Genomic DNA, 12,753 nt, shown 5'->3' on the forward strand with positions numbered 1-12,753 from the left:
AGTGATTTTATGAATTGTGACTATTTTGATACTGAAAATAGTAATTCTATGTTTCTGTTCAAAATGGCCGTTATTTAGATAGGCTTAAAATTATTATAACCAACAAAAAATGCTGCCTAAAAAAACTCCAACTAATCTTTCCCTCCTGTTTATTTCTATGGTTCTCACTTAGTGATTTTATGGATTGTGACTATTTTGATACTGAAAGTAGTAATTCTAAGTTTCTACTCAAAATGACCCTTATTTAGATAGGCATAAAATTATTATAATCAACAAAAAGTGCTGCCTGAAAAAACGCCAACTAGTCTTACCCCTCTGTTTATTTCTATGATTCTCACTTAGTGATTTTATCGACTGTGACTATTTTGATGCTGAAAGTAGTAATTCTTAGTTTCTATTCAAAATGACTCTTATTTAGATAGGCCTAAAATTATTATAATCAACAAAAAATGCTGCCTGAAAAAACGCCAACTAATCTTTCCCTTCTGTTTATTTCTATGATTCTCACTTAGTGATTTTATCGACTGTGACTATTTTGATACTGAAAGTAGTAATTCTAAGTTTCTACTCAAAATGACCCTTATTTAGATAGGCCTAAAATTATTATAATCAACAAAAAATGCTGCCTGAAAAAACGCCAACTAGTCTTTCCCTTCTGTTTATTTCTATGATTCTCACTTAGTGATTTTATCGACTGTGACTATTTTGATACTGAAAGTAGCAATTCTAAGTTTCTACTCAAAATGACCCTTATTTAGATAGGCCTAAAATTATTATAATCAACAAAAAATGCTGCCTGAAAAAACGCCAACTAATCTTTCCCTTCTGTTTATTTCTATGATTCTCACTTAGTGATTTTATCGACTGTGACTATTTTGATACTGAAAGTAGTAATTCTAAGTTTCTACTCAAAATGACCCTTATTTATATAGGCCTAAAATTATTATAATCAACAAAAAATGCTGCCTGAAAAAACGCCAACTAATCTTTCCCTTCTGTTTATTTCTATGATTCTCACTTAGTGATTTTATCGACTGTGACTATTTTGATCCTGAAGCTAGTGATTCTTTGTTCCTAGTCCTAATGACTCTTATTTAGATAGGTGGAAGAAAAAGAAATTTTTGTCCCACCACCTGAACAATAAAAAGAAACAAAGGTTCCGCGATATGTCTTTCGTAATGACAAATGACAAGCCGAGGCAAAAGTTAAAGGTCAAATAAAAAAAAAGTAATTTTACAAAGGCACCACTTATAATTAAGGTCCATTTGGACGTCATGACATCATGAAAAGGCTCAAATTGTCTGCGTCTAGAAGAAAAGTTTAGAAAACGGGACATAACATTTCCCCGAGAGAGCTATCGTACCTCAGTATGTAGCCATAAGTTATCATGTAGGCCCCCTATATCCTGGCTTAGGATTATAAAGTAAAGAGATTTTTGAGGCCTAGTTTTTATGAAGTTCACAATTTTAGCACTCTGATCCAGGACAGCTTTAAGTTCATCAGGGCGGTTCTTAACCACCAAAGTCTCTCGGTGAGGAACACAATGAGTGAACTTACTCTCAGTTGAAACCTTTTTAACATGGCCTACATGCCCCGTGAGGTGACCGCTCACAGCCTTAGCACAATTCATAAACACTGACACACAGTTTTTCTACTCGAACTGGTTTTCGGAAAAAAAGAATCTAGCAACTTGAAAATATCTTTACCTTTTGTCGATGTTTTAAGTGTCTTACAATATAAATATCTTCAAATATTTCATCTCGAAAAATGCCTCGTACAAAAACGATCAGTTTAGGTATGCCAGGGACATCCGTGGTTTCATCTAGTTGTATACAAAAACAAGGAATACCTCGAATTGCTCCAACAAGTTGTTCTTTTGTGTCATACGCCATATTACTATTTCTCCTTTAAACAGTGTCATTTGATAATGAAATTTTCTCTCCAAACATGCAAGAAACAATTTCTGCTGCGGCAGGGAGGATTAGATTTTCGCTAACAGTATGGTTTTTACCAGCCTTCGCAATCAATGACTTACTTTGTAAGAAGCTTTTACAGTACTTTCATTTTGTTATGCACCAGAAAACTGTATTGTTGTGTTTTCCTACTTTTAAGATCTTTCAAAAGGCGTTCAAAGTACTGTAAGTCCATTTTTTTTTTACTGAATTCTCATGTTTGCTTACAAAATGGCGTTTTAAAAGGACGTTTCATAGATTTGTTTGATAAAATTTCAGAACAAAAAACGCATTGTGGATTAGGTTCCAGTCTGAGCTTCCAGTCCAAGTAAAACCTAATTTTAAGTTCAAATCGTCATATTTTCTTTTTTACTTCTAGATTCATTTGCCAGTTATTTCGTTTCTTTTAAATTTTTTCCTTGGGCTGCTCATTAGTAACAAGACGTTTAGTACTACTTCCATTTTGTGAAGTTGATGGCCCAGAACTTTGATTCAGATCTTCATGAGGCCTTTTCTTTAGGAGCAATTTATCCATTGTCCTAGAGTTAAAGGGTTGCTTTATTTTTTTTGTTGGCCGGCCGCGTACCCCCTAATTTTTTTGCGTACACCCAAGGGGTAGGCGTACCACAGTTTGAGAACCACTGCCTTAGACCATTTACAATTAAAACTTAATGAGAATATTGAAAAATAGGTAATGTTTTTTAATTGCCTTGATAAAACCTTTTCCGACGTGTTGATAAAAGTTTTGATTCGTACCTTTTTTTTTGGCACGCGTTAAAAACTCCAGACTTTATTTATTTTTATTTTTTTTTTTTTATTTTTTTTTTTAGAGGGCATAGACCTGTTAAATCCAGATATTTTGAAACATACAAAACCCTATTTAATTAAACAATTCGGAATATTTTTCAGCAGAGTGGTAATCAGCCGAATAAAAATTAATAATTTCTTGGACCATTTGCAATTAAAAATAAATGAGAATTTTGAAAAATGGGCAATGCTTTTAATAAGACACAAAAAAATCTTTTGTGCAAACAGTAATATAATTCTGAATAAGTCTGCATCTCATCTAGAAGCCTTCATGAACAGGAAAAGACTAACTTAAACGAACATATTATAAAGATGATAAAAAAAAAACGATCTGCTCTATCAGAAGATAATTCATACTTATACGTGTAACAGTATTTAGCAGACACCCTGTCTTATGGCTTTTGTATTGTTGCGTGAAATACCATCTTTGACATTGAATAAATGTGAGTATCTCTCGATTTCTTTTGTTTTTGTCATAGCATGTCTTTTTATTTTATTATTTGAAAAAAACTACGTTTTCTAAAGAGTTAAAGAGGCTGAGTTACAAGGTCGAACCTTAAAACGTACAGGGATTAGGAGGCACAGTTGGGGGCTACCACCCCCAAACCCCCGCTTTCGCAGCCTTTAAATATAAAAAAAATTTCTTTAAACTGAAAGTAAGGAGCGACATTAAAACTTAAAAAGAACAGAAATTATTCCGTATATGAAAGAGGCTGTGCCATCCTCAACGCCTCGCTCTTTACGCTAAAGTTTGACTTTCTCACAACTCTTTTTTTAAACAATAAAAACTTTAGCGTAAAGAGCGAGGCGTTGAGGATGGCACAGCCTCTTTCATATACGGAATAATTTATGTTCGTTTTAAGTTTTAATGTCGCTCCTTACTTTCAGTTTAAAGAAATTTTTTTTATATTTAAAGGCTGCGAAAGCGGGGGGGTTTGGGGGGTGGTAGCCCCCCAACTGTGCCTCCTAATCCCTGTACGTTTTAAGGTTCGACCTTGTTACTCAGCCCCTTTAAATCTTTAGAAAACGTAGTTTTTTTCAAATAATTTCTGCACGTTTTTGTACAGTTTATTACTTATTATTGCTTGACTAACTGTTAGCTGATCGTGTCAGGAGTTAAAGTTGGGGGCTTCCGCCCCCCAAACCCCCCGCTCTTGAACATTCTTGTGTTAAGGCTTTTAATTCCTGAATACTCAAATCACGTCGTACAGGGTGCCTCCTAATCCCTGTACGTTTTAAGGTTCGAACTTGTGACTCAGCCTCTTTAACAGCCCCCCAACTGTGCCTCCTAATCCCTGTACGTTTTAAGGGTCGACCTTGTAACTCAGCCTCTTTAACTCTTTAGAAAACGTAATTTTTTTCAAATAATTTAAAAAAGAAACTGAGTTTCTTTTCAAAGTATATAAAAAAGTTGCTCTGATGGTGAATCGAACCCGAGTTTTCCGCCTGAAAGTCTAAAGTCTCAGCCGCTGGACTATACAAACACAATAGTAATTGTTGTTTAGCAAATAGAAGGTATTTTCGACGCAAGCAAATTCCCAAAAATCTTGATATGTGGTTTTTGGAAAACAGGGAAGGAGTGATCAGATTGAGCTGAAATTTCGACGATAAGCTCCCAGGCCCCAGGAAAGCTTATCCTCTAAATTTCAGCCCGATCAGACAACGTTAAAGGGGGGTTGTGGAGGGAAAAATTAACATGGGCTAATATAGGAAAACGAGGTTTTTCGTAAATGTAAATTCGGGGGATAATTTTTTCGGTCTGAAAATATCAAAAGGCCCTAACAGGTCGAATTCTGCTTCGAATGAGTCCTCATTCAACCGGATCCGTTGCCAACTGTGGCCTGTAGGCGTGGCTAACAAAAAAAAAGAGATGAATTTTAAGTGGCTATATTTGGTTTTTTGAAAACAGGGAAGGAGTGATCGGATTGAGCTGAAATTTTGAGGATAAGCTCCCGGGCCCTAGGAAAGCTTAACCTATAAATTTCAGACCAATCGGACAACGTTCAAGGGGGGCTGCGGTGTGAGGGTCCAAACTTCCGGCCCAGTTTACCCCATGAAGATAAAGTCGGAGGAGGATGAAATTTTGCAAGTTTCTTAGTTTGAGCTTGGGCTACAAAATGCAATTACCGCCGTCTCTCTGCGACCTCTAGGACCTGAAATCGCTTAACATTGTGGTGGGTCGCCTCTTTATAGAGGCACAAGTGTGCCTCCTTGATCTCTTCTAATATATTTGTTAATTTTTTTGTGGTGATAAAGGCTTCCGAAGGTGAGGCCGAAATATTGGGACTTTTACTGTTATTTCTACAAATTTTTTTAACTGTCTTATTAAAAGTTTCACCGCTTTTTGAAATCTTTAATTCCGTTTTCATATTTGCATGTTTGTAAGTGTGCTAAGATCCATTGACTTTTGATATATCCTATCAAACGTCAATTTGATATTGTCAAATTGTCAATGTCATCAAATGTCAGTTGTCAATGACATTATCAAATGTCAATTTGATTAAGATTATATCAATGATATAATCTTATTGGACCCAAGTTTGTCAGCTGCACACTTTAATTCTGTCGGATTTGTTTTCAATTCAATTCGCAAAGAAAAATCTGAAAAAAAAATATCATGGTTTTGCCATACTTTTTTTTATAATCATATTTTGTTTTAGTCTCAGTGGCACAGGAATACAATTTATGTTAGTGCGTAAAAGCCATAAAGCCATAAAAACCATCAATGAGCTGTCAAACCCACCCTCGCAAACGTTAAGTTTTGCAATTTGCAACAAAGCTTATTAAAGGTTGTTTTGCATGTTAAACAAGTTAGAAAGAATTTAAATGTTAGAAAATGTTGTGCTCCGATAAAAAGATGAAAAAAATCATGTTTTTGTTCTCCTGTAAATGACGCCTTTTGGTTTTATACCCAATAACACAGGAAAGTAATTCATATCAGAGCATAATTACCATAAAGCCCTTCAATCAGCTCGACCCCGTAAGCATTAGGCTGTGTAATTTGCAAAAAGAAAACATATTCTTGGGCAGTTAAAAAAGCTAGAAAAAATTTAAATTGAAAAAAAAAAATGCCTTTCCTACAAAAAGCTGAAAAAATCATGTTTTTGCTCTCCTATGAATGTTTTAGGCCCAATGACACAGGAAAATAACTTTTGTAAGTGTATACAAACTATCAGGCTCTTCAATCAGCTGTCAAATCCACCCTCACAAGGATTAAGCTGTATAATTTGCAAAAAAACTTCTTAAAGTTTTTTTTGCAAGTTAAAAAAGTTAGAAAAAAATTAAAAATAAGTTTGTTCCTACAAAAAATGAGAAAAAAATTTACATTTTTACTCTCTTCTGTTGAATTGAATTTAATTTATTTATAGCCCGTTGTAACACAATAGCGAACGGATTATAAAAAAAGAAGAAAAAAAGCAAAAGAAAAAGACGGAAAATGACAAATAAAAAAAATTTAAAATTCATAGAATAAGCACAAGAGCATAGTAATTAACCAAATCACACAGTGTACACAACAAGCACAAAAAGACATAGCACAAGCACCCAATACAAAAAAATTAAAATTCAAAGAATAAGCACACAAGCACAATAATTAACCAAATAATCACACAGTAGCCTATACATAACAAACACAAAAATAATAAACGTCATGCATTCATTGTTTTAAAAGGGAACACCATAGGTGTCCATTAATTCCGTTATTGTAAGCTTCAATGTATCTGTCGATGGCAGCAGTAGGGTCAATAATACCATATCTCCTATTGTCCCAAGAATTACTTGCTCAGGGTGGGCCGGGAAGATGTTTAGCTTCCCGGTAATAAATCCGTTGGAGTTGCTTTGATTCCGTTGCCGGAAAGGTACGCCAAAAAGGTGCAAGATATAAAAAATTTGGGAGCGCATACAAGTTATATAATTTAGTTAGTAGTTGGCGATTAAAACGAAGTTTATTAGGAACTATGCTACCGTAGGTACTGGACGTACGGCGCTGGAAATGCCGAATAAGGAGCTTGTTAGTTGCTTTAAAGGAGTCACCGATTGGGAAGCAAAGATGTTTCATTTCCAATTTAGGACCAACCGACACTCCATTAAGAGCAACTTTAAATCCTTCGGGAACTGGGCCCCAGTTGAATAGTATCACTTCTGACTTTTCAGCGTTAATTTTAAGATTTATTTTAAATAATCTCGACTCACAATGAAATTTTTTTTTCTCAAATACCAGTACCGTTCGGCTGGGGTTGAAGACATCGTCCGCATAAGCAATAAGAGACACATCCATCCCTTTTAAAATACAGGAAGAAACCGCTTGGGACTGTGCGTCCAGATATGATGATATCTATATGATGACATCATCTATATAGACATCTATATGATGTTCAGACATCTATATGTTTTTTAGTTTTAGGCCCAATGACACAGGGAAGTAATTCCTTTTAGTCTGTACAAACCATAACATCCTTCAATCAGCTGTCAATCCCACCCTTGCGTGCATTATGTTGTGGAATTTTCAAAGAAAAAACTTATTTAAGTTAAAATGATCACAAGAACAATACCTTATAACCAAATCCCTTATTTTAGATCTGAATTACCGTTACTGCGACGTCGCAAATATGCGTTCCGTACACTGCCAGACGTGCCCTTCTTAAGTATGACAAATCAAAAAGGAGAGAGGATGTATATGCTACTGAAAGACCAAGAGCAAAGGGTAATTTTGTTTTACATATTTTTAACTAGACAGTTTTATTACACTTGCGATTACAGTTCTAATACTGCTACTACTACTATTACTACTAACTCACTCCAGCACCTGGCCGCCTGAGGCCAACACAGCTACGAACACTTCTGCTCCAACCCAATCTATTCAAAGCCTCCCTCTTTATATCCTCCCAAGAAGTCCCGTTTCCCTTAAATATTTTCTCACGACATCCTCCCATCTGATTCGGGGACGATCTGATTTTCGTTTGGCCCTTGACGGTTGGCCGACAAGGACAATATTTGGCAATATGTTGTCTTTCGTCCGCAGAACGTGTCCTAGCTTTCTCGTCCTTTTTCGCATTATAGCCCTAGAAAGTGGGATTGAACCGCATGTTTTATAGCTTACTATTTGAGATACGGTCAGTCAGAGTTTTGTCCGAAAAGCGATTGTTTACCTTACATAATTTATTATGAATCTCTACTCCCTTGAGATAAATTTCTGTATATGTGCCTTGACGAAAAGCACAGTACCTCTCCCTCATATATCCAAAAATAAAAGGCTTCGGAAACAGGGCTTCAACCTTTGATAAAACATGCGAAGAAGTGATTTACCATGTTGCTCTAAATGGGGGAATGTAATTCGTCATCCGCGAAAAATTGCCAGAGAGGCATCCGTACTCGCAAATATACAAGTAGCTTAAACAAAGTCGTATCCCCCCCCCCTTCGAAATGCTCGTCTGAATCGTAAAAACGTAACAAAAATGGAAATAAACAATTTTTTTATAAGTTTTTTGAGTTTCTTTGTGTAAAACCCCCACCCGAAAAAAATCCTTTTAAAACAACCCCGAAAAAAAAAATCCTGGATACGGCCCTGAGCTATACCCTCCATGCGGTTCAGCAACAGTATTGTTAAACAGAGAAGGTGAAAACATACAGTATTCAGTATTCTCACTTTTTTTCGCATGTAGGATCTCTCTGTTATATAATATAATAAAACCTTAGTGGTCAAACGACTTTGAAAACGAACTATTTGGATTTTGCAAGAAATGCTGTGAAAAAAGGCTTCAGTGCTCCAACAGATATTCGACTTTGAAGCAATAGTCAAGCGTGACCGATTAAAGCCAGGTACTCAGGCTGAAGGTGTGGTGACCGGCAACCAAACACACTGAATGCTGATGTCTGGTGGGACTGTTGATGACGGTTTACAGGGTTAACAAACTTATTTGTTTCATTTGTTATATTATGGCTACTTTAACCTCTTGTCGTGAACTATAATAAAGGTGTCAGTGATCATAGGCAGCGCGCTAGCGCTGCCTAAGTAAAGAACGATGTGGGCACAATGTGTTTTTTTTTTTCTCCCTACCCGGGCACTTCGTATCGAAGGAGTTGTCGTAGAAAGTTCGAAAAGGGCTCATTCGATTGGAAGTTGGAGTGCCTAGTGCCCTTTTTAATAGTCGAAAGTGATTGGAGGGCAACTAGCCCCCCCCACGCCCATCATCCCCCCCCCCCCAACACATCCAATCAAAATTTTGAGATAGCCATTTTGTTCAGTGTAGTTGATTTCCAAATAGAAAATATATTTTTGAGTAGGACACTCCTCCACAACCCTCATTGCAAGGGTTTTAAGTTATGCCTTGAGGGCATATAAGAAAGATGTTGGCACAATGTACCCTTTATTATTTTTTTTTTCCATTACAGCAGGGTGTTACATATAGAACGGGTCGTCATAGAGAATGCAAAAGGGGCTCATTCGACTAGAAATTGAGAATTCTAGTTCACTTTTGAGTAATCGAAAGTAACTGGAGGGCACCAAGCCCCCCCACGCCCATCATTCCTCCAAACCCATCCAAACGATATTTCGAGATAGCCATTTTGTTCAGCGTAGTTGATTTCCAGATAGAAAATGTGTTTTTGAGGAGGACACTCCCCCACAACCCTCAGAGCAAGGGTTTTAAGTAATGCCCTGGGGGCATATAAGGTTTTTTATAGAAGGCGTTGTCATAGAAACTTCAAAACAGGCTCATCCGATTGGAAATTCGAAGGGCTAGAACCCTTTTTAATAGTCGAAAGTGATTGGAGGGCAACTAGAACCCCCCCCCCCCCACCCACGCCCATCATTTCCCCAAACATATCCAATCAAAATTTTGAGATAGCCATTTTGTTCACCGTAGTTGATTTCCAGATAGAAAATATGTTTTGAGGAGGACACTCCCCCACAGCCCTCAGGGCAAGGTTTTATGTTATGCCTGGGGGGCATATACGGTTTTTAAAGAAGGCGTTGTCGTAGAAACTTCAAAAAAATCTCATTCGATTGGAAATTCAATGAGCTAGTGCCCATTTTAATAGTGGAAAGTGATTGGAGGGCAACTATCCCCCCCCCGCCCCGCCCATCCTTCCCCCAGACACATCCAATAAAAATTTTGAGATAGTCATTTTGTTAAGCAGTAGTTGATTTCCAGATAAAAAATATATTTTGAGGAGGACACTCCCCCACAACCCTCAGGGCAAGGATTATAAGTTATGCCCAACGGCAAACTATATCCTTGCCGATGGGCAAGGATATATATAATTTTAAATCTTTTTCGCTTTACTTGTTGTACTTTCTTTAATTTTAAATATATATTTTTAAAATTAATTTGGCTAGTGTTTAAGTGTTTATTTAATTTAATGTATTGGTCCTTGTCCACGATTTCTGCCCTGTTTTTCTTCTTGACTTTGGTTTCCTGTTCTACCCCACCCCTTCTTCTTCTATTTTTCTGTTTCTAGTCTAGCCATTTGTTAAATTCTTATCGAACAGTTTTATGCTTGATTGGTCTTTCTTTTCTTGCTGTATTATTTGTTTCATCGTTTTGCTTTTCTATTTCTTTTTGACATGCGAAGTGATTCGGCTCGATTAGAGCATGAGGCAGACTTTGGAAAATAAATATTATCTTATCTTATCTCATGCCCTGGAGGCATATAAAGTTTTTATTGAAATCTTTGTCGTAGAAACTTGAAAAAGGGCTTATTCGATTTCAAATTCTAAGGGATAGTATCCTTTTTAATAGTCGAAAGTGATTGAAGGTTAACTAAACCCCCTTTCACGCCCATCATTTCGCCAAACAAAGGCAATAAAAAATTCTGAGATAGCCATTTTGTTCAACCTAGTTTATTTCCAGATAGGAAATATATTTTTGAGGAGGACACTCCCCCACAAACCTCAGGGCAAGGATTATAGGTTATGTCCTGGAGGCATATAAGGTTTTTCTTGAAATCGTTGTCGTAGAAACTTGAAAAAGGGCTCATTCGATATGAAATTCAAAGGGATAGTACTCTTTTTAATAGTCGAAAGGGATTTGAGGGCAACTAACCCCCCTCTCACGCCCACCTTTTTCCGAAAAACACCCAATCAAAACTTTTAGATAGCCATTTTACTCAACGTAGTTGAAAGTTTTTGAAATTAGGTCTTTAAGTATGACAACCCCTCCCCCCACATCCCTCAGGGCAAGGGTTTTAAAATATGCCCTGGGGCATATAAAGTTTTTATTGAAAGTGTTGTCGTAGAAACTTCAAAATGGCGCATTCAATTGGAAATTGAAAGGGCTAGTGCCTTTTTTAATAGATAAAAGTGATAGGATAGCGACTAATACCCCTCTCACGCCCACCATTTTCCCAAACACATCCAATCAAAATTTTGCAGGCCAAATTATAAAGTCTTAAAAAATGAAAAGATGTAAAGTATTATTTTCTATTTCCCTGAAAAGACTATGTCAATATAAAACGAACAGAAATAAATTAAAAAAACTTTTTCCACAAAATAAGTTTTTCAAAGAAAAGTAATGAACTCCATTAAACAAAAAATGAGCAAAAATAAAATCAAATAATCTACCAAGCGTGAAACTACCATAAATCAGCATCGATAAATAAATGAAACCCAAAACGAACAGAAATTACAATAATTTACCGAGTCAAACCCAAAACGAGCAGAAATTAACATAAGTTGGGCGCAAAACCCCTATGCCTTCCCAAGGCCAGAACAAAATTTGCACTTTACTGAAAAAATACAAATGAATGTGCATTGTCAGTTTAATATACATATACTGATATTTAGTAATCAGAATATTTATATTATTTGATTTATTAAAGTTATAAAAGTAATGCCCGGGTACTTCGTATCCAAGGAGTTGTCGTAGAAACTTCGAAAGGGGCTCATTCGATTGGAAATTGGAGTGGCTAGTGCCCTTTTTAATAGTCAAAAGTGATTGGAGGGCAACTAGCCCCCCCCCTACGCCCATCATTCATCCAAACACATCTAATAAAAATTTTGAGATAGCCATTTTGTTCAGCGTAGTTGATTTCCCGATAGAAAATATGTTTTTGAGGAGGACACATCCCCATAACCCTCGGGGCAAGGGTTTTAAGTTATGCCCTGGGGGCATATAAGGTTTTTATAGAAGGCTTTGTCGTAGAAACTTCAAAAAATGCTCATTCGATTGGAAATTCAAAGAGCTAGTGCTTTTTTTAATGGTCGAAAGCTATTGGAGGGCAACTAGCCCCTCCTCCCCCCCCCCCCACGCCCATCATTTCCCCAAACACATCCAATCAACATTTTGAGATAGCCATTATGTTCAGCGTAGTTGATTTCCTGATAGAAAATATGTTTTTGGGGAGGGCACTCCCCCACAGCCCTCAGGGCAAGGGTTTTAAGTTAGGCCTGGGGGCATATAATGTTTTTAAAGAAGGCGTTGTCGTAGAAACTTCAAAAAAAGCTCATTCGATTGGAAATTCAAAGTGCTTGTGCCCTTTTTAATAGTCGAAAGTTAATGGAATTCGACTTGCCCCCCCACACACACCCATCTTTCCCCCAAACACATCCAATAAAAGTTAGGAGATAGCCATTTTGTTCAGCGTAGTTGATTTCCAGATAGAAAACATATTTTTGAGGAGGACACTCCCCCACAACCCTCAGGGCGAGGATTATAAGTTATGCCCTGGGGGCATATAAGGTTTTTATTGAAATCTTTGTCGTATAAACAGAAAAAAGGCTCATTTGATTTTAAATTCAAAGGGATAGTACCCTTTTTAATAGTCGAAAGTGATTTGAGGGCAACTAATCCCCCTCTCACGCCCACCTTTTTCCCAAACACATCCAATCAAAATTTTTAGATAGCCATTTTATTCAACGTAGTTGAAAGTTTTGTAAATTAGGTCTTTAAGGATGACAATCCCCCCCTACTGGCCTAGGGGCAAGGGTTGTAAGATATGCCCTGAGGTTTTTATTGAAAGCGTTGTCGTAGACACTTCAAAAGGGCTAATTCAATTG

At 36.8% G+C, this 12,753-nt stretch overlaps 1 protein-coding gene across 1 annotated transcript in view; it reads left to right on the forward strand.

Annotated features, from left to right (window-relative positions):
- cutlet (chromosome transmission fidelity protein 18 homolog) overlaps positions 1-12,753 on the forward strand; it is a 145,079-nt gene that overhangs the window by 32,261 nt on the left and 100,065 nt on the right. Inside the window, exon 5 of the mRNA XM_089098657.1 lies at positions 7,335-7,461. Within this exon, the coding sequence (XP_088954783.1) occupies positions 7,335-7,461 (127 nt within the window). The remainder of the gene's footprint in view (positions 1-7,334; positions 7,462-12,753) is intronic.

The sequence above is a fragment of the Artemia sp. Qi Xiang Cuo genome, chromosome 13, assembly GCF_049724085.1.
Source record: "Artemia sp. Qi Xiang Cuo chromosome 13, ASM4972408v1, whole genome shotgun sequence".
In the NCBI taxonomy this organism is placed as follows: Eukaryota; Metazoa; Arthropoda; class Branchiopoda; order Anostraca; family Artemiidae; genus Artemia; species Artemia sp. Qi Xiang Cuo.